General features: G+C 44.8%; 1 protein-coding gene across 1 annotated transcript in view; it reads right to left on the reverse strand.

Moving 5' to 3' along the window:
- The window catches only part of TNPO1 (transportin 1), a 69185-nt gene that overhangs the window by 42049 nt on the left and 4481 nt on the right, over positions 1-22655 (reverse strand). Inside the window, exons 3-4 of the mRNA XM_038765743.1 lie at positions 5954-6029; positions 880-1029 (exon numbers count right to left, since the gene is read on the reverse strand). Of these exons, the coding sequence (XP_038621671.1) occupies positions 880-1029; positions 5954-6029 (226 nt within the window). The remainder of the gene's footprint in view (positions 1-879; positions 1030-5953; positions 6030-22655) is intronic.

Here is a 22655-nt window from a genome sequence, read left to right on the forward strand (position 1 = left end):
GTGCAGAGTGAAGACAGTCGGTCTAAGAGAACTGACTGTAAAATTTTATTGCAATAATGTACATGTCTGTTTCCTCTGTGTCTGTGAATGCTGGATTGGCCAAAGGGATTAGGGAAAGATAGAAGCTAAGAAGGAGGGCATGATGCGGAGTATAAAAATCATGGAAAGTGTGGTACCCGTTGAAACTTCACGATGACAGATCTGAGAAAAACAAAAGAGAAGCACCGTGGCTCAGTGGAAATAGCCCAGGCTTGGGAGTCAGAGGTCATGGGTTCTAATCCCGGCTCCAACACTTGTCAGCTGTGTGACTTTGGGCAAATCACTTAACTTCTCTGTGCCTCAGTTACCTCAACTGTAAAATGGGGATTAAGACTGTGAGCCCCACTTGGGACAACCTAATCACCCTGTATCCCTCCCAGTGCGTAGAACAGTGCTTTGCACATAGTAAGCACTTAACATATGCCATTATTATTATTAATAATAATAATAATAAAAGGAGACTCTTTCGTACAGCAGGAAGGCAAGCACCAAGAGGTGAATTCACGAAGTTGGGGCTGGGGGAAGGGGGCATGAGTGCAAAAAAAAAATTGGTGAGAATCATATTTGTGTTGACCATGATAGATGTCACTGACAAACTGAAATCCTAAATAGAACAGTAAAAAAGTAGACTAGGAAAATAGAAGTATTACCACGGGGATCTTCAGAAGCAAGAGTAACAACATTCCATAGTTCACATTTAATCTGTTGGAAACAATAATACAGTATAGAAAGTAATCTATGGAGGCAAAGAGTTAGAAACCATACCAACCTGGAAGCAAAAGAACACATATATGAGATCAAAAAACAAGGCAAGCGTTTCATCAGGCCATGGAAACTCACCTACAGTGGCTCTAATTAGTGGGGAAGAGTCACCAATATTGTTCAGACATTCACTTTTAATGAAATCTGTGACTCCATTTGGAAAGTTGTGAAAGTGTGCTTTCACATTATTCTTCAGGATGAGACCACTCAAGGATCTTGTGGGTTCATCTGCAACAACAACAACAACAAAATTGCTTTCAGCTTTTACCTGGTTTTCAAAACAACAACAGTTTCCAAGAGTTATAATATTTTTAGAATTGCAAATTACATACAACGCTCCAACAAAATTCTGCACCAGGGCCAAGACCATTATAGATGAGCCCCAAAGAAGGGGTTAAGAAACATCCAACTCAATGGTGACTTTTTCTATAAAGGCAATGGGAAAAGAAAAAGCATACATGGCAGAAGCAACTGCATCTCACGCTTCCAGGCCACTGGATCCTACCAATGCAGTAGTTTTTAAAATTTTAAAATATCCAATCACACAGACCCATCGACAGAGAGATTCTAGCCCGTAAACTTGATCAATCCTACTACAGCATTTTCAATGTTTTTCCATTACACTCAACAAGGATCAATCAATCATATTTATTGAGCGCTTACTGTGTGCAGGGCACTGTACTAAGCGCTTGGGAAGTACAAGTTGGATGATTTCATTATACCATGGACAACTACTTTCTTTTTCATTCTCTTGTTCAATCACATTTATTGAGCGTTTACTATGTTCAGAGCACTGTACCAAGCGCTTGGAAGAGTACAATACAACAATAGACACATTCCCTGCCCACAACAAGCTTTTGGTTAGAGTCTACTTCAAAGCAAAAAAAGGTCAGTTTAAAAGGAACATTTCTTTGCATCTTCACAGTTCTCAGATGATTTCTATTCATTTATAAAAAAATTCAGTCTTCCACTTTGGACTGCAGAGCCCAGAGCAAATATGCCCATGGTATATTTTCTACGGCAGAGTTCCGCATTTGCTAAACTGAAGTTCATTTAGCATGAAAGCATCTTTTCGGAGTTTAGCGAAACCGCACAATTAGTGTTCCAGAAGAACAGAAGACTAGTGAGAGTAAGACCTGTTGGCAACATAGCCAAACCCATATCAACCAACCCAAAACAACACTTTCCTCGTCCACCTACTTGCTTGGTTTTGAAAATAAAAGTTGGGTAACAGGATGGGATGATGGAGCAGAAATATGAGCAAGCCCCTGTTGCATCCAGCTCAGACTGCATGCCTAAGAGGGCAGGTCAGTTAGATCTCAGCACCACTCCCATCCCTCAAAAGTGGTGAAAACCCTATCAGTGGACAAGAGGAAAATCCCCCAGGGCCAAGAAGAGAAGCAGTGTGGCTTAGTGGATAGGGCACAGGCCTGAGAGTCAGAAGGACCTGGGTTCCAGTCCCAGTTCATTCATTCATTCAATCAATCATATTTACTGAGCACTTACTGTGTTCAGAACACTGTACTAAGAGCCAGTTCTGCCTCTTGTCTACTGTGTGACCTTGGCCAAGTCGCTTCACTTCTCTGGACCTGTTTCCTCATCAGTAAAATGGGGATTAATACTTTTGAGTGCCATGTGGGACATGGACCTTGTCCAATCTAGCTTGTATCTTACTCCAGCCCTAAAATACAGTGCCTGGCACACAGTAAGTGCTTGACGAATACCATTAAAAAAATATTAAAAAAAAATGTTTCCAACTGATCATTCCTCAGCATGGCACAAACTTGAGCCTTGTGGTGTCTCCCCCATTCGAGGAAACTACCTCATAAGCTTTAGGACAGACACTGCAGGGGACCTTGACCATCTCAAAATCCTTCCCCCCACCCCACCGACCTCAAAGGACTTCCCAACCAACCATCCCACTCTGGGGATGTTTCCTCCCACCATGATGTGCATAAACAAGCAAGCAAAGCAGACTGTCCACAATACTTTGCAGTAGTCAGACCCTCAACTGAAACTCGGTCTGGTTTCAGTCACCTCACTGTTGAAAGGACGCAGAGAAACGGAGCTGGGCCAGGAACGAGCCATAAAGCTGTAAGTTAAAGTAATTGGGTTTCTTCAGTCTAGAGAGGCAGTAGCCAGCCAGTGATTTCATTTCAGTCACCAAATTTCAGATTTCATTTCAGGCACCAGTCATGAGGATACTGCTGCCCTGGGCTTCCACCCAGCCAGTGGGGATCAAAAACAGAAAGTGGGTTTAAATTAAGGAAGGAGACATCTTGACTGGGCAGAAGAAAGGACTTCCTGAGGTCCAGAGTGTTAAGACACTGTAATAGATTATGCAGGAAGGCCAGTGGGTTTGAAGACCCTTTCTCAAGGGACAATTATGTGTTCGGGATGGGTTCATTATTCGTCTGCATGAAGGCCAGGGGCTGGAAGAGATGAATGATTTCTGGAGATTCCTCCTGGGGATAGGACTCCCCATCAATGGATACTGCCACTGAGAAGAAAGGCTTCTGCTGGTGTGAAAATAAATCTCGTATTTTCCAAGACCAGCAAAGTACAGTATTTATTAATTGACTTGAAGATTTGGAAATTAACTTCCTGTAATTCCTTTCTGAACTAGACAGATCAATTGTTTTTATTCTTGACAGGACCGTACTTAGGGTTTTGTTTTGGGGTTTTTGGGGGGGGAAGATATTGCTGGGTATTTTTCTTAAAGGGAAGGAAACAGAATCCACTAAAAGGCATTTGCCCGTTGGCCTAAATTACAAATGGGTTTGTGAAGAAAATGGCCTAAACCACATAATTTTTGATGACTGAATACAGGATATCAAAAGAAATCAACTTTCAGGGAATGAAAATAGCAATCATGGCTAATTTTCTAGAAAAAAGTCCACTGATAATCAATGTCAATTTACATTGCAATGATTAATTCTCAAAGCAGATACCGAGTGGATATTAACTATATAAAGGCAACACATACTGTCCACGCAGTTCGGGTTGCTGCATCCTTGAAGGGCATATTTGAGCTGAACAAAGTACACAGTAACCAAGATAATCAAGGGAATGGAGTCTCTGAGAAGGACTGAAAACATTATCTTCAGTTTTGAAAAGTAAAGGCAAGGGAGAATGTGTTTCATGTTCAAAATCATAAAGGGTATATAGAAAGATTCCCTGTGTAATTTGAGCATGAAAATGTTGCTAGGTTTAAAAAAAAATAGTATTTGTTAAGCATTTACTCTGTGCAAGGTACTGTATTAAGCGCTGGGGTAGAAACAAGCTCATCACTTGTATATAGTCTCTGTCCCACATGGGGCTCTGTCAAACCTCATTTTACAGATGTGGTAACTGAGGCACAGAGAAATGAGGTGATCTGCCCAAGGTCACACGGCAGGCAAGCTGGGATTAGAATCCAGGTCCTTCTCTGACTCGTGCTCTATCCACTAGACCATGCTGTTTCTCTTCTTGTCCTGGGGGCTTTTCCTCATTGGGAGAAAGTGGGATAGTGCCCACTGAGAGGGTTGCACATGGAATTTGTTACCCCCAAGAAACTGTGCTGTTAAGAACAGCAGGTTCAAGAAAGGTCCATAATGGGTCACTTGGGAAAGTCAGAGATGAAGACAGAATAGTTTAGGACTATTAGAAGATACATTTATAGCCAACAGGCTAGCTGGGGAGGAAGGCAACTTTCCCACTGTTCTTTTAAGCAGCAGAACATTGGGATGAATGGCCCATTGGTCTGACCTAGTATTCACAATTTTAATATTCTCAGTGTCAGCACTGACCTTCCAACCAAAGGTCAACTCTACCTATTCATGCTGTAAAATCCTTTCCATTCTTCAAAGCTCTGTGTGATTTGAAGTAGTGAGTTCTCCTATAAGACAGGACCTACATTTTTGATGACCCTTGTTTTCTGGAAAACTCATTCTTTGCCTTGCGCAGGTGCTCGGCCAACTTTTAAGTAGACGGTTAGAAAATGCTGCCTTCTTAATTCCCCAATAAAATTATATCCAAGATGTGTCATAAAAACACATTACAGGAGAACTGAAGCCCTGTGCTTCCTTTAGGACGGCCCGCTACAGTGTAATCATCCCGGAGCCAGGGATTGTGTCACTTTGTTGTTATTTTACTTCCCAAGCATTTAATACAAGGCATACCACTGACCCTCAATACCATTACTACTATACAGTCACATTTATCTTAATACAGAAAGCTATGCTTAAATTTTTGGGGCATTAACAGTCCTAAGGACTGGAATAGAGAAGTTTCATATACTTGAACTGGAATGCTTCTATCTCAGTACCTGTAGCTACCAACCTTTCACCTGTTACACATGATAATTTCAGAGCCGCAACATTCTTGATCACTTGTTCAGAAGAGTTGTCTGAAATATTTTTGGCTCTGGAAAGTCTACAGTTCTTTAAGTCAGATTTAGAGGCTCTCAACTAATAAGCCATTTAAGCCCACTACTGTAAAAAAAAGTAATAAAAAAGAAATAACTTACTGAATTAAGTGATGAATTAAGAGCTTGTTATTTGATAGTTTATAGAAACCCCTACTATATAGGTCTGTCAATGGTCTACAAAGCTATGAGAAACGTATGAGGACAGAAAAAAAAAATCCTGCAATTTTTCTATTCTCTTAGGATGCAAAAGAGAATCATCAACGAAATGTCCCAGAAAGACCATGCTGGTGGATGTATAAAAAGAAACTCTGGAGTCAAAAGTTGAAGCAGCTAGCTTTAATATTCTCCCTCAGTGAGCCTCTGAGTGTCAGGTCTGGGTCTAATTCCTGTATACTCTTTCCCCAGTGCTTAATACAGTGCTGTGCTCTGCACCCAGAATACTAAAGTACTACTGCTTACTAAAATACTACTGCTGCTACAACTGTCTGCCCCAGGCAACGTTGGTAGAAACTTGAGATTTTCATTGTCTGTCTCCCCCCCTTCTGGACTGTGAGCCCGTTGTGGGCAGGGATCGTCTCAACTTGTTGCTGAATTGTACTTTCCAGGCACTTAGTACAGTGCTCTGCACACAGTAAGCGTTCAATAAATACGACAATGAATTGAATGAACGAATTCATCCAACTCCCCAAATTAATTGACTTAAGGGCAGTTTTAAAAATTAGTCAACACAAACACATTTCTTACCTTCAGATTTTAATTTTGTAAGAACAAAAATCAGGTAGTTATTAAAATCTGGATACTGGTTGAGTTGTTCCAGTTTCTAGAAGACACTTTAGTTAAGGAAATATTTTAAGAATCATCTAGGAGAGAGAAGCTTGTTTTTAGACAAAAGCAAATAGCCATAAATCTAATGCACTACTATTGTAGTACCAACCCTTCTATAAAAGCAAAGCAGTGGTTTCTTTCAATTAAAACAGAAAGAATTTGACACCATGGGCTTGCCCAAAGTTTTCTAATGTAAATATACATGCTTTCCGTTTCACTTAACAGTGTTCCACATTAGCTGTTTCCCGGAAAAATACCTGCAAAGACTTCCCTCTACGTGTTCTGGCTAAACTTTTCAGTGGTATTAACACAGAGATACAATCATATTCATGTGAAATTTACCAAATTGAAAATTAATGTTACAATCAACTAGTATTATGATCAGAAAACTGTTCCTTTTACAAAATATGAGAACGTAATTGTATATCAAAATTTTAATCACCTAGCCAAAAAAGGCATCCATATGCCTCTCAAATGGCAGAGAAATACGTTTCAAACCCCGCTGAAAACACTCTAGGACAACACAATATAAAAACAGTATCTGCAGAAGTGATTTTTTTCATTTTTAGAGCACCTTTTAAACCTTCAAATGCCATTGCTGATCTTTTACTAATCTTCATTTTCACTAATTCTCAAGAACTCAAACTTCATAAGACCTAAGAATATACTGCCAAACCATTCCTTTCCAAAACACTATTCACGATGATTACAAACAGTATTAAGCGTATTATTAAGAGACATTATCACTTAGCTTCACAATTGTTTTTTCCCCAAGATTTATAATTTCCGGCAATTCAGATTTGCAGGTATTTTCCTGACATTTGCCAGGCAACCATAATAAAATGTTCTGCCAGATCCTCCTCCTTCCACACCCCAATCTTCCCTATTAGCATGCACACCCACCGCCTTACATTTTAAGACAAGGCCTAGTGGAAAGAGCATGGGTCCATTTGGGAAATGCAAATTCTTGTCTCTGCTCTTGCCACTGGCCTGCTGCGTGACTCTGGGTAAGTCACATTCTCTCTGGGTCTCAGTTCCCTTATCCATAAAATGGGTTTGAAACTTGGTCTCCCCTCCTTAAAGTCTGTGAGCCCCAAGTGGGATGGAGACTGTCTGAATTAGTTTCCTGATACCTACCCAGCGCTTAGCACACAGCAGGCACTTAATGTCCTTTCCATCATTTTAGTTATTATTTACAAGCTTATCCTATATACATTAGTTACATCTCTAGGACAGGCCCAAGATGTACCTTTTTTTTTTTTTAACTCAACCCATTAAAAACCAAACTTCTTGCTGATTGCTGACTCCTGAACCTAGCCAGTGATCAGTGAATTAAAACGTAAAATTAACAAGCTGGAAATATTTTAAGAAAAAGCACTCTGTACAGTTCCCAGTATACATCACTTTTCCTCAAAAAGCAGCCAAGGCAGTGCTCATTCTAAATCCCTTGAGCTGATAAAATACCCACTAACATCCCAGTTTTCTCTCACAGTACCTTATTGCACAGGTCATATATTTTCCAAAACCACTTTGGCCAGGATTGCCTATTCTGAGACCACCCCCACCATCATGCAGGTGATGCGATGCTAGACTGTGAGCCCATTGTGTACTTCCCAAGCGCTTAGTACAGTGCTCTGCACACAGTAAGCGCTCAAAAAATACGATTGAATGCTATTTTTCCCCAGATATATTCAAGGTCCTCCATAATGTGGGTTTTCATTTTACCTTTTTGGACTGAACCCTGTAGGGAACGGTATGTACCTGTCGGGATAGAATGCAACCCAATGATGGAAGAAATGGTTGCGGGCATCACCGCTTTAATCAAACCTGTTTTCCGTCTTAAAGCGTTCACCGAGAACATAACCTGCATACCTTGAAAGATCAAATGTATTTATTTGCCCCTAAACACACTTGCTTATCAATCAATCAATCATATTTATTGAGCGCTTACTGTGTGCAGAGCACTGTACTAAGTGCTTGGGAAGTACAAGTCGGCAACACATAGAGACAGTCCCTACTCAACAGCGGGCTCACAGTCTAGAAGGGGGAGACAGAGAACAAAACCAAACATACTAACAAAGTAAAATAAATAGAATAGATATGTACAAGATAAATAGAGTAATAAATATGTACAAACATATATACAGGTGTTGTGGGGAAGGGAAGGAGGTAAGATGGGGGGATGGAGAGGGGGATGAGGGGGAGAGGAAGGAAGGGGCTCAGTCTGGGAAGGCCTCCTGGAGGAGGTGACAAGCTTATGTCTTAAGCTTGCAGTTATGCCTTTGTACAAATATCCAGGAATGTCTACCTAATCCTAAAACTCGGATCACAGGCCCAAAAATGACTCCTGTGGGCAGTGAAGACCACCACAGTGGCTAGCGAGGCAACGGCATTCGGGTCATTTCGCTCTGGCCCGGCATCAGCACCGTGTTGCGGCCACTTTAGCCGTAAATGGATGCTGCCTGCCAAAAACTTTTTTGGGCAAACTCTGCGCGTGCCACACCCCAGCCCGTGTTCACACACGTTGCATTCCTCGTCCCAGCGCGAACACGACCGTGAGGGACCAGGGAGCCCTAGCGATGCCATGCAACCCACCGGCACCACATCCAATTCCCCCACCCAGGGTCTCGCGGAGTCTCAGGCCTGAGGTTCTGACCGTCGTTCGTTCCTGATGGGAGATTCCCTCATCGCAACAACCAGGATCCGGGTGCCATTTCTGCCTCGAGGAATGGACCCGGCGAAGGACATGATAGAAGCCACTTGGAAGCTGCAGCACGGACTAGGGACATAGATCTCACAGTTTCAAATCTAGAACCGTAAGGAATTTGAAACACTTCACTCTTTCCCAAGTTAACTAATGGCTACCAGGAACTACAAAACAACCTTCAATTCTCAAACAGAAACGGGACCATTCCACGGGGCCGATTTTCAATGTTTCCGATCAGAGCTTCTGCAGCGCTGTACTTCCACTTTAGCTTGCAACCCTGCTACAGAAAACATCCTGGTAAATCCAGGGCTTGTTTACGGAACCAGATACGGGATGACTTGGTTACAGGATAGGGACCAGGAAAATCTGTCTCTCAGTTGACCCTCCAAACGACTAGCCATCAGGATTTATTCATTCATTCAATCGTATTTATTGAGCGCTCCCACGAAGCTGGTGGTGATGACGTCACAAAATAGCTCATTGTAACTGAGCTCCAGCCAAGGGACCTGGGATTGCCAAAACTTAACACTGGCCGGGGTTCAAATCGTTCTTTTTCTTTTTGCCACTTGATGCGCTTCAGAGAAAAATGGCTACCTACATAGGTGTCTAAAAATCAAAACGGGCCTCAACCGATAATGCCGGATTTGTAGGGTGAATCTGACTCTGACTCGAGATAACTTATTCACTGAATTTTTTAGGTTTGAGTAATCCTGCAGTGGTGACAATCTGTCGTGGGATAAGGGGGCAATGAGAAAAGAACCCAACGTTAAATGCAGAAGACACCCGCCCTCTCTGACTTGGGCCTTCAGAGTACAATTCCTAGGCTATTTTAAATCAATCAATCAATCATATTTATTGAGCGCTTATAGTGTGCAGAGCACTGTACTAAGCGCTTGGGAAGTACAAGTTGGCAACATATAGAGACAGTCCTACTCAACAGTGGGCTCACAGTCTAAAAGTTTAAAACTCGAGTCTCTGCAATAAATTAGGATTGAGCAAATTTGGTGAAAAGAGATGCACCCCCCTCGCCAAGTCCTGATTAAATAATAATAATGATGGTATTTAAGTGCTTACTATGTGCAAACCACTGTTCTAAGCGCTGGGGAGGTTACAAGGTGATCAGGTTGTCCCGTGTGGGGCTCACAGTCTTAATCCTCATTTTACAGATGAGGTAACTGAGGCCCGGAGAAGTTAAGTGACTTGCCCAAAGTCACACAGCTAACAATGGGCGGAGCCAGGATTTGAACCCATGACCTCTGACTCTCAAGCCCGTGCTCTTGCCATTGAGTCACGCTGCTTCTCAGTTCTGCAAAATCTGCTTAAATGCAAACGATGCAACAGAGCCATGGAGGAGGGGTACAGAGTGCTTAATACAGTGCTCTGCACACAGTAAGCGCTCAATAAATACGACTGAATGGATGAATGACTTTGGACCCCGACCATCCCCGAGAAGGCTGTGTTTCTTTCTCAGAGGCTTAAAGACTTTATCTCCCGATGGCCTTGGGGTGAGGGAACACGTGTTGGGCTCGGGGAGTCCATGGGGGCTCCCAACTGTTGCGGGGCAGTGGGGAGGTTTGCCGGGGCCGCTTCCCTTTCCTCCCCCGCAAACTAGAGAAGCAGCGTGGCTCAGTGGAAAGAGCCCGGGCTTTGGAGTCAGAGGTCATGGGTTCAAATCCAGGCTCCGCCAGTTACTAATGATAGCACTTGTTAAGCGCTATGTGCCAAGCACTGTTCTAAGCACTAGAGGCAGGATATAAGGTAATCAGGTTGTCCCACGTGGGGCTCACAGTCTTAATCCCCATTTTCCAGAAGAGGTAACTGAGGCCCAGAGAAGTGAAGTGACTTGCCCGAAGTCACACAGCTGACAAGTGGCGGGGTTGGGATTAGAACCCATCTTCTAGACTGTGAGCCCACTGTCGGGTAGGGACCGTCTCTATATGTTGCCAACTTGTACTTCCCAAGCGCTTAGTACAGTGCTCTGCACAGAGTAAGCGCTCAATAAATACGACCAAATGAATGAATAATAATTTTGGTGTTTGTTAAGTGCTTACTATGTGCCAAGCACTGTTCTAAGTGCTGGGGGGAGATACAAGGTAATCAGGTTGTCCCACATGGGGCTCAAAGTCTTCAACCCCATTTTACAGAAGAGGTAACTGAGTCCCAGAGAAGTGACTTGCCCAAAGTCACCACAGCTGACGAGTGGTGGAGTCAGGATCAGAATCCACGACTTCTGACTCCGAAGCCCAGGCTCTTTCCCCTGAACCACGCAGCTGTGACTTTGGCTTGTTCACTTCTCTGGGCCTCAGTTCCCTTCTCTGTACAATGGGCGGGGGGTGAAGACTGTAAGCCCCACGTGGGACGGCCTGATTACCCTGTATCTCCCCCAGTGCTTGGCACACAGTAAGCACCTAAAATACCATAATAATAATAAAATGGGGATGAAGACTGTGAGCCCCACGTGGGACAGCCTGATCACCTTGTATCTCCCCCAGTGCTTAGAACAGTGCTCAGTACATAGTAAGCACCAAAAATACCATAATAATAATAATAAAAATGAAATGGGGATGAAGACTGTGAGCCCCACGTGGGACGGTCTGATTACCTTATATCTCCCCCAGCGCTTAGAACAGCGCTCGGCACATAGTAAGCTCCTAAAATACCATAATAATAAAATGGGGATGAAGACTGTGGGCCCCATGTGGGACGGCCTGATTACCTTGGCTCTCCCCCAGCGCTTAGAACAGCGCTCGGCACATAGTAAGCTCCTAAAATACCATAATAATAAAATAGGGATGAAGACTGTGGGCCCCACATGGGACAGCCTGATTACCTTGGCTCTCCCCCAGCGCTTAGAACAGTGCTCAGCACATAGTAAGCACCTAAAATACCATAATAATCAAATGGGGATGAAGACTGTGAGCCCTACGTAGGGGCAGCCTGATTACCTTGCATCTTCCCCAGCGCTTAGAACATAGTAAGCACCTACAATACCATAATAATAAAATGGGGGTGAAGACTGTGAGCCCCATGTGGGGCGACCTGATTACCCTGTATGTACCCCAGCGCTTAGAACGGCGCTTGGCACATAGTAAGCACCTAAAATACCATAAAAATAATAAAATGGGGGTGAGGACTGAGCGCCCCACGTGGGACATCCTGATTACCTTGCATCCACCCCAGCGCTTAGAACAGTGCTCGGCACCTAGTAAGCACCTACGACACCCTAATAATAAAATGGGGGTGAAGACTGTGAGCCCCACGTGGGATGGCCTGATTACCTTGTATCTCCCCCAGGGTTTAGAACAGCGCTCGGCACATAATAAGCACCTAAAACACCATAATAAAATGGGGGTGAAGACTGTGAGCCCCTGATTACCTTCTATTCACTCCATCATCTAGAATGGCGCTCAGCACATAATAAGCACTTAAAATACCATAATAATAATAAAATGGGGATGAGGACTGTGGGCCCCACGTGGGACATCCTGATTACCTTGGATCTCCCCCAGCGCTTGGAACAGTGCTCCGCACAGAGTAAGCACCTAAAATACCATAATAATAAAACGGGGGTGAGAAGTGCGAGCCCCACGTGGGACGGCCTGATTACCTTGTATGTACCCCAGCGCTTAGAACAGTGCTCGGCACATAGTAAGCACCTAAAATGCCATAATACCACAGTCTTCTAGACTGTGACCCTGCTACTGGGTAGGGACCGGCTCTACATGTTGCCAACTTGTACTTCCCAAGCGCTTAGTCCAGTGCTCTGCACACAGTAAGCGCCCGATAAATATGATTGAATGAAGGAATGAATAATAATAAAATGGGGGTGAAGACTGTGAGCCCCACGTGGGACGGCCTGATTACCTTGTATCCACCCCAGAGCTTAGAACAGTGCTCGGCACATAGTAAGCACCTAAAATACTCTAATAATAAAATGGGGGTGAAGACTGTGAGCCCCACGTGTGATGGCCTGATTACCTTGTATCCACCCCAGAGCTTAGAACAGTGCTCGGCACATAGTAAGCACCTAAAATACTCTAATAATAAAATGGGGGTGAAGACTGTGAGCCCCACGTGGGACGGCCTGATTACCTTGTATCCACCCCAGAGCTTAGAACAGTGCTCGGCACATAGTAAGCACCTAAAATACTCTAATAATAAAATGGGGGTGAAGACTGTGAGCCCCACGTGTGATGGCCTGATTACCTTGTATCCACCCCAGAGCTTAGAACAGTGCTCGGCACATAGTAAGCACCTAAAATACTCTAATAATAAAATGGGGGTGAAGACTGTGAGCCCCACGTGGGACGGCCTGATTACCTTGTATCCACCCCAGAGCTTAGAACAGTGCTTGGCACATAGTAAGCACCTAAAATGCCCTAATAATAAAATGAAGGTGAAGACCGTGAGCCCCACGTGGGACGGCCTGATTACCTTGTATGTACCCCAGTGCTTAGAACAGCGCTTGGTACATAGTAAGCACCTAAAATACCATAATAAAATGGGGATGAAGACTGGGAGACCCTGATTACCTTCTATCCACCCCAGCGCTTAGCTCATAGTAAGCACCTAAAATACCATAATAATAAAATGGGGATGAAGATTGTAAGCCCCATGTGGGACAACCTGATTACCTTGTATCCACACCAGTGCTTAGCACAGTGCTCGGCACATAGTAAGCACCTAAAATACCATAATGATAGTAAAATGGGGACGAAGACTGTGGGCCCCACATGGGACAGCCTGATTACCTTGGTTCGCCCCCAGCGCTTAGAACAGTGCTCGGCACATAGTAAGCACCTAAAATACCCTAATAATAAAATGGGGGTGAAGACTATGAGCCCCACATGGGATGGCCTGATTGTCTTATATGTACCCCAGCGCTTAGAACAGCACTCGGCACACAGTAAGCACCTAAAATACCGTAATAAAATGGGGATGAAGACTGTGAGACCCTGATTACCTTCTATCCACCCCGAAGCTTAGCACATAGTAAGCACCTAAAATACCATAATAATAATAATAATATGCGGATGAAGACTGCGAGCCCTACGTGGAACGGCCTGATTACCTTGCATCCACCCCAGCGCTTAGAACAGCGCTCGGCACATAGTAAGCACCTAAAATACCATAATAAAATGGGGATGAAGACTGTGAGACCCTAATTACCTTCTATCCACCCCAGCGCTTAGCACATAGTAAGCACCTAAATACCATAATAATAATAAGAAGAAGAAAATGTGGATGAAGACTGCGAGCCCCACGTGGGACAGCCTAATTACCTTGGATCGCCCCCAGCGCGTAGAACAGTGCTCAGCACATAGTAAGTACCTAAAATACCCTAATAATAAAATGGGGGTAAAGACTGTGAGCCCCACGTGGGACGGCCTGATTACCTTGTATGTGCCCCAGCGCTTAGAACAGTGCTCGGCACATAGTAAGCACCTAAAATACCATAATAAAATGGGGATGAAAACTGTGAGACCCTGATTACCTTCTATCCACCCCAGCACTTGGCACATAGTAAGCACCTAAAATGCAATAATAATAAAATGGGGATGGAGACTGTGAGACCCTGATTACCTTTTATCCACCCCAGCACTTAGCACATAGTAAGCACCTAAAATACCATAATAATGAAATGGGGATGAAGACTGTGAGCCCCACGTGGGACAACCTGATTACCTTGTATCCACACCAGTGCTTAGAACAGTGCTCGGCACATAGTAAGCACCGAAAATACCATAATAATAAAATGGGGATGAAGACTGGGCCCCACGTGGGACAGCCTGATTACCTTGTATGTACCCCAGCGCTTAGAATAGCGCTCGGCACATAGTAAGCACCTAAAATACCATAACAAAATGGGGATGAAGACTGTGAGACCCTGATTACCTTCTATCCACCCCGGCACTCAGCACATAGTAATCACCTAAAATACAATAATAACAATAAAATGGGGGTGAAGACTGCAAGCCCCACGTGGGACAACTTGATTACACTGTATCCACACTGGTGCTTAGAACAGTGCTCGGCACAGAGTAAGCACCGAAAATACCATAACAATAATAAAATGGGGGTGAAGACTGTGGGCCCCACGTGGGGCAGCCTGATTGCCTTGTATGTACCCCGGCGCTTAGAACAGTGCTCGGCACATAGTAAGCACTTACAATACCCTAATAATAAAATGGGGGTGAAGACTGCGAGCCCCATGTGGGATGGCCTGATTACCTTGTACCCACCCCAGCATTTAGAATGGTGCTCAGCACATAGTAAGCACCTAAAATACCATAATAAAATGGGGATGAAGACTGGGAGACCCTGATTACCTTCTATCCACCCCGGCGCTTAGCACACAGTAAGCAACTAAAATACCATAATAATAATAAAATGGGGATGAAGACTGGGGGCCCGGGTGGGATGGCCTGATTACCTTGTATCCCCCCGGGCGCTTAGAACAGTGCTTGACACATAGTAAGCACCTAAAATACCATAATAATAAAATGGGGATGGAGACTGTGAGACCCTAATTACCTTCTATCCACCCCGGCACTTAGCACATAGTAATCACCTAAAATACCATAATAATAACAATAAAATGGGGGTGAAGACTGCAAGCCCCACGTGGGACAACCTGATTACACTGCATCCACACTAGTGCTTATAACAGTGCTCGGCACATAGTAAGCACCGAAAATACCATAACAATAATAAAATGGGGGTGAAGACTGTGGGCCCCACGTGGGGCAGCCTGATTGCCTTGTATGTACCCCGGCGCTTAGAACAGTGCTCGGCACATAGTAAGCACTTACAATACCCTAATAATAAAATGGGGGTGAAGACTGCGAGCCCCATGTGGGATGGCCTGATTACCTTGTACCCACCCCAGCATTTAGAATGGTGCTCAGCACATAGTAAGCACCTAAAATACCATAATAAAATGGGGATGAAGACTGGGAGACCCTGATTACCTTCTATCCACCCCGGCGCTTAGCACACAGTAAGCAACTAAAATACCATAATAATAATAATAATAATAATAATAAAATGGGGATGAAGACTGTGAGCCCCAAGTGGGACGGCCTGATTACCCTGGATCCACCCCGGTGCTTAGAACAGTGCTCGGCACATAGTAAGCACCGAAAATACCATAATAATAATAATAATAAAACGGGGATGAAGACTGTGGGCCCCACGTGGGATGGCCTGATTACCTTGTATCCACCCCGGCGCTTAGAACAGTGCTCGGCACATAGTAAGCACCTAAAATACCATAATAAAACGGGGATGAAGACTGTGAGCCCCTGATTACCTTCTATTCACCCCGGCACTTAGCACATAGTAAGCTCCTAAAATACCATAATAACAATAAAATGGGGATGAAGACTGTGAGCCCCACGTGGGACAACCTGATTACCTTGTATCCACACCAGTGCTTAGAACAGTGCTCGGCATGCAGTAAGCACCGACAATACCATAATAATAATAAAACGGGGATGAAGACTGTGGGCCCCACGTGGGATGGCCTGATAACCTTGTATCCACCCCAGCACTTAGAACGGTGCTCAGCACATAGTAAGCACCTAAAATACCATAATAAAATGGGGAGGGAGACCCTGATTACCTTCTATCCACCCCGGCACTTAGCACATAGTAAGCACCTAAAATACCATAATACAATGGGGATGAAGACTTTGAGACCCTGATTACCTTCTACCCACCCCGGCGCTTAGCACATAGTAAGCACCTAAAATACCATAATAATAATAATAATAAAATGGGGATGAAGACTGCAAGCCCCACGTGGGACAACCTGATTACCTCGTATCCACACCACTGCTCAAAACAGTGCTCGGCACATAGTAAGCACCGAAAATACCATAATAATAATAAAATGGTGATGAAGACTGTGGGCCCCACGTGGGACGGCCTGATTACCTTGGATCCACCCCGGTGCTTAGAACAGTGCTTGGCACATAGTAAGCACCTAAAATACCATAATAATAAAATGGGAGTGAAGACCGTGAGACCCTGATTACCTTCTATCCACCCCGGTGCTTAGCACATAGTAAGCACCTAAAATGCCATAATAATAACAATAAAATGGGGATGAAGACTTTGGACCCCATGTGGGACAGCCTGATTACCTTGTATCCACCCTGGTGCTTAGAACAGTGCTTGGCACATAATATGCTCTTACAATACCCTAATAATAAAATGGGGATGAAGACTGTGAGACCCTGATTACCTTCTATCCACCCCGGCACTTAGCACATAGTAAGCACCTAAAATACCATAATAATAAAATGGGGATGAAGACTGTGAGCCCTACGTGGAACAACCTGATTACCTTGTATCCACACCAGTGTTTAGAAGAACAGTGCCCGGCACATAGTAAGCACGGAAAATACCATAATAATAATAATAAAATGGGGATGAAGACTGTGGGCCCCACGTGGGACGGCCTGATTACCTTGGATCCACCCCAGCGCTTAGAACAGTGCTCGGCACATAGTAAGCACCTCTATGGTATTTAAGACTGGGAGACCCTGATTACCTTCTATCCACCCCGGTGAAAATACCACAATAAAAATAATAATAAAATGGGGATGAAGACCGGGAGACCCTGATTACCTTCTATCCACCCCGGTGAAAATACCACAATAATAATAATAATAATAAAATGGGGATGAAGACTGGGAGACCCTGATTACCTTCTATCCACCCCGGTGAAAATATCACAATAATAATAATAAAAAAAAATGGGGATGAAGACTGGGAGACCCTGATTACCTTCTATCCACCCCGGTGAAAATACCACAATAAAAATAATAATAAAATGGGGATGAGGACTGGGAGACCCTGATCACCTTCTATCCACCCCGGTGAAAATACCACAATAATAATAATAATAATAAAATGGGGATGAAGACTGTGAGCCCCACGTGGGACAACCTGATTACACTGCATCCACACTAGTGTTTATAACAGTGCTCAGCACATAGTAAGCACCGAAAATACCATAATAATAATAATAATAATGATAATAAAATGGGGATGAAGACTGTGGGCCCCACGTGGGATGGCCTGATTACCCCGGCGCTTAGAACAGTGCTCGGCACATAGTAAGCACCTAAAATACCATAATAATAAAATGGGGATGAAGACTGGGAGACCCTGATTACCTTCTATCCACCCCGGTGAAAATACCACAATAATAATAGTAATAAAATGGGGATGAAGACTGTGAGCCGCACGTGGGACAACCTGATTACACTGCATCCACACTAGTGCTTATAACAGTGCTTGGCACATAGTAAGCACCGAAAATACCATAATAATAATAAAATGGGGATGAAGGCTGTGGGTCCCACGTGGGACGGTCTAATTACCCCGGCGCTTAGAACAGTGCTCGGCAGATAGTAAGCACCTAAAATGCCATAATAATAAAATGGGAATGAAGACTGGGAGACCCTGATTACCTTCTATCCACCCCGGTGAAAATACCACAACAATAATAACAATAATAAAATAGGGATGAAGACTGTGAGCCCCACGTGGGACAACCTAATTACACTGCATCCACACTAGTGTTTATAACAGTGCTCGGCACATAGTAAGCACCGAAAATACCATAATAATAATAATAATAAAATGGGGATGAAGACTGTGGGCCCCACGTGGGGCGGCCTGATTACCCCGGCGCTTAGAACAGTGCTCGGCACATAGTAAGCACCTAAAATGCCATAATAATAAAATGGGAATGAAGACTGGGAGACCCTGATTACCTTCTATCCACCCCGGTGAAAATACCACAACAATAATAATAATAATAAAATAGGGATGAAAACTGTGAGCCCCACGTGGGACAACCTGATTACACTGCATCCACACTAGTGCTTACAACAGTGCCCGGAACATAGTAAGCACCGAAAATACCATAACAATAATAAAATGGGGATGAAGGCTGTGGGCCCCACGTGGGACGGCCTGATTACCCCGGCGCTTAGAACAGTGCTCGGCACATAGTAAGCACCTAAAACACCATAATAAAATGGGGATGAAGACTGGGAGACCCTGATTACCTTCTATCCACCCCGGTGAAAATACCACAACAGTAATAATAATAATAAAATAGGGATGAAGACTGTGAGCCCCACGTGGGACAACCTGATTACACTGCATCCACACTAGTGCTTATAACAGTGCTCGGCACATAGTAAGCACCGAAAATACCATAATAATAATAATAATAATAAAATGGGGATGAAGACTGTGGGCCCCACGTGGGACGGCCTGATTACCCCGGCGCTTAGAACAGTGCTCGGCACATAGTAAGCACCTAAAATGCCATAATAATAAAATGGGAATGAAGACTGGGAGACCCTGATTACCTTCTATCCACCCCGGTGAAAATACCACAACAATAATAATAATAATAAAATAGGGATGAAGACTGTGAGCCCCACGTGGGACAACCTGATTACACTGCATCCACACTAGTGCTTATAACAGTGCCCGGAACATAGTAAGCACCGAAAATACCATAATAATAATAAAATGGGGATGAAGACTGTGGGCCCCACGTGGGACGGCCTGATTACCCCGGCGCTTAGAACAGTGCTCGGCACATAGTAAGCACCTAAAACACCTTAATAAAATGGGGATGAAGACTGGGAGACCCTGATTACCTTCCATCCACCCCGGTGAAAATACCACAACAAGAATAATAATAATAATAAAATAGGGATGAAGACTGTGAGCCCCACGTGGGACAACCTGATTACACTGCATCCACACTAGTGCTTATAACAGTGCTCAGCACATAGTAAGCACCGAAAATACCATAATAATAATAATAAAATGGGGATGAAGACTGTGGGCCCCACGTGGGACGGCCTGATTACCCCGGCGCTTAGAACAGTGCTCGGCACATAGTAAGCACCTAAAATACCATAATAATAAAATGGGGGTGAAGACTGGGAGACCCTGATTACCTTTTATCCACCCCGGTGAAAATACCACAACAATAATAATAATAAAATGGGGATGAAGACTGTGAGCCCCACGTGGGACAACCTGATTACACTGAAACCACACTAGTGCTTATAACAGTGCTCGGCACATAGTAAGCACCGAAAATACCATAACAATAATAAAATGGGGATGAAGGCTGTGGGCCCCACGTGGGACGGCCTGATTACCCCGGCGCTTAGAACAGCGCTCGGCACATAGTAAGCACCTAAAATACCATAATAATAAAATGGGGGTGAGACGGCCTGATTACCTTGTATGTACCCCGGCGCTTAGAACAGCGCTCGGCACATAGTAAGCACCTAAAATACCATAATAATAAAATGGGGGTGAGACGGCCTGATTGCCTTGTATGTACCCCGGCGCTTAGAACAGTGCTCGGCACATAGTAAGCACCTACAATACCATAATAATAAAATGGGGGTGAGATGGCCTGATTACCTTGTATGTACCCCGGCGCTTAGAACAGCGCTCGGCACATAGTAAGCACCTAAAATACCATAATAATAAAATGGGGGTGAGACGGCCTGATTACCTTGTATGTACCCCGGCGCTTAGAACAGCGCTCGGCACATAGTAAGCGCCTACAATACCCTAACAATAACATGGGGGTGAAGACTGTGAGCCCCACGTGGGGCGGCCTGATTGCCTTGTGTGTACCCCGGCGCTTAGCACGTAGTAAGCACCTACCATACCTTAATAATAAAATGGGGGTGAAGGCTGCGTGCTCCACGTGGGGCGGCCTGATTGCCTTGTATGTACCGCGGCGCTTAGCACATAGTAAGCGCTTCGTAAACGACTTTTTTGGGGGGAAAAAAGCCACCGGGGCCTGCGTGGGTGGGCGACAAAGGCGGATGGAGGAGAGGCCGGGCCCCGGGGAGGAAGGGGGGGCTTTGGGGGACGAAAAGGCCGCTCGCAACAGGTGGTGGTGAGGCCCCGGCCACGCTCATTGTGTGTTTGTGTGTGGTGTCGTGTGTGTGTGTGTGTCTGTGTGTGTGTGTGCCCAAGGGGGGAGGAGGGAAGGAGGGGAGGAAGGGAGGAGGGGAAGAAAGGAGGCCATGGCGGCGGCCCCATCCGGGGAGGGCTCGGCCGGGGCTCGCAGCCCCGTCTCTCGATGGTGCCAACTTGGACTTCCCCAGCGCTTAGTACAGTGCTCTGCACGCAGTAAGCGCTCAATCAATACGATTGAATGAATGAACGCCTCCCCTGTCTAGACTGCGAGCCCGCTGTTTGGCAGGGACCGTCTCTACATGTTGCCGACTTGGACTTCCCAAGCGCTTAGCCCAGTGCTCTGCACACAGTAAGCGCTCAATAAATACGATTGAATGAATGAATCCCCCCCCCCCCCCGGTCTAGACTGCGAGCCCGCTGTTGGGTAGGAACCGTCTCTATATGCTGCCAACTTGTACTTCCCAAGCGCTTAGTACAGTGCTCTGCACACAGTAAGCGCTCAATCAATACGACTGAATGAATGAATGTCTCCCCTTCCCCAGCGCTTAGTACAGTGGTCTGCACACAGTAAGCGCTCAATAAATACGACTGAATGAATGAATGCCCCCCCCACCCCCGGTCTAGACTGCGAGCCCGCTGTTGGGTAGGAACCGTCTCTAGATGTTGCCAACTTGTGCTTCCCCAGCGCTTAGTACAGTGCTCTGCACACAGTAATTGCTCAATAAATCCGATTGACTATCTCCCCCTTCCCCAGCGCTTAGTACAGTGCTCTGCCCACTGTAAGCGCTCAATAAATACGGTTGCATGAATGAATGTCTCCCCCTTCTAGCCTGCGAGCCCGCAGTTGGGTAGGGACCGTCTCTATATATTTCCAACTTGGACTTCCCCAGCGCTTAGTACAGTGCTCCGCACACACTAAGCGCTCAGTCAAGACGATTGAATGAATGAATGTCTCCCCTTCCCCAGCGCTTAGTACAGTGCTCTGCACAGTCAGCGCTCAATCAATACGATTGAATGAATGAATGTCTCCCCTTCCCCAGCGCTTAGTCCAGTGCTCTGCACACACTAAGCGCTTAATAAATACGATTGAATGAATGACTGAATGTCTCCCCCTTCTCGAGTGCGAAGGGGCCGTCTCTAGATGTTCATTCATTCAATCGTATTTATTGAGCAGTTACTGCGTGCAGGGCACTGTACTAAGCGCTGGGGAAGTCCAAGTCGTTAACATCTAGAGCCGGTCCCTCCCCAACAGCGGGCTCGCAGTCTAGAAGGGGGAGAGGGACAAGACAGAAGATATTACCATATTAATCAATCATCAATCGTATTTATTGAGCCCTTGCTGTGAGCAGAGCACTGTACTGAGCGCTTGGGAAGTCCAAGTTGGCAACATATAGAGACAGTCCCTACCCAACAGTGGGCTCACAGTCTAAAAGGGGGAGACAAGAGAACAAAACCAAAACATACTAGCAAAATAAAATAGAATAGCTATGTACAAGTAAAATGAATAAATATATATGTTTGTATTTATTTTTCTATTTTATTTGTACATATTAGACTGTGAGCCCACTGTTGGGTAGGGACTGTCTCTCGATGTTGTCAACTTGGACTTCCCAAGAGCTTAGAACAGTGCTCTGCACACGGTAAGCGCTCAATAAATACGATTGATTGATTGTCTCTCTATGTTGCCAACTTGTACTTCCCAAGCGCTTAGTGCAGTGCTCTGCACGCGGTAAGCACTCAATCAATACGATTATTGCTTGATTGACTGACTGTCTATGTTGCCAACTTGTACTTCCCAAGCGCTTCGTCCAGTGCTCTGCACGCGGTAAGCGCTCAATCAATACGATTGATTGATTGACGAACAAAACAGAAGCCCAAATACGTTGCCGACTTCCCCAGCGCTTTATTTTATTTTGTTAATATGTTTTG

This window comes from Tachyglossus aculeatus, chromosome 23 (genome assembly GCF_015852505.1).
Source record: "Tachyglossus aculeatus isolate mTacAcu1 chromosome 23, mTacAcu1.pri, whole genome shotgun sequence".
NCBI classification, from domain to species: Eukaryota; Metazoa; Chordata; class Mammalia; order Monotremata; family Tachyglossidae; genus Tachyglossus; species Tachyglossus aculeatus.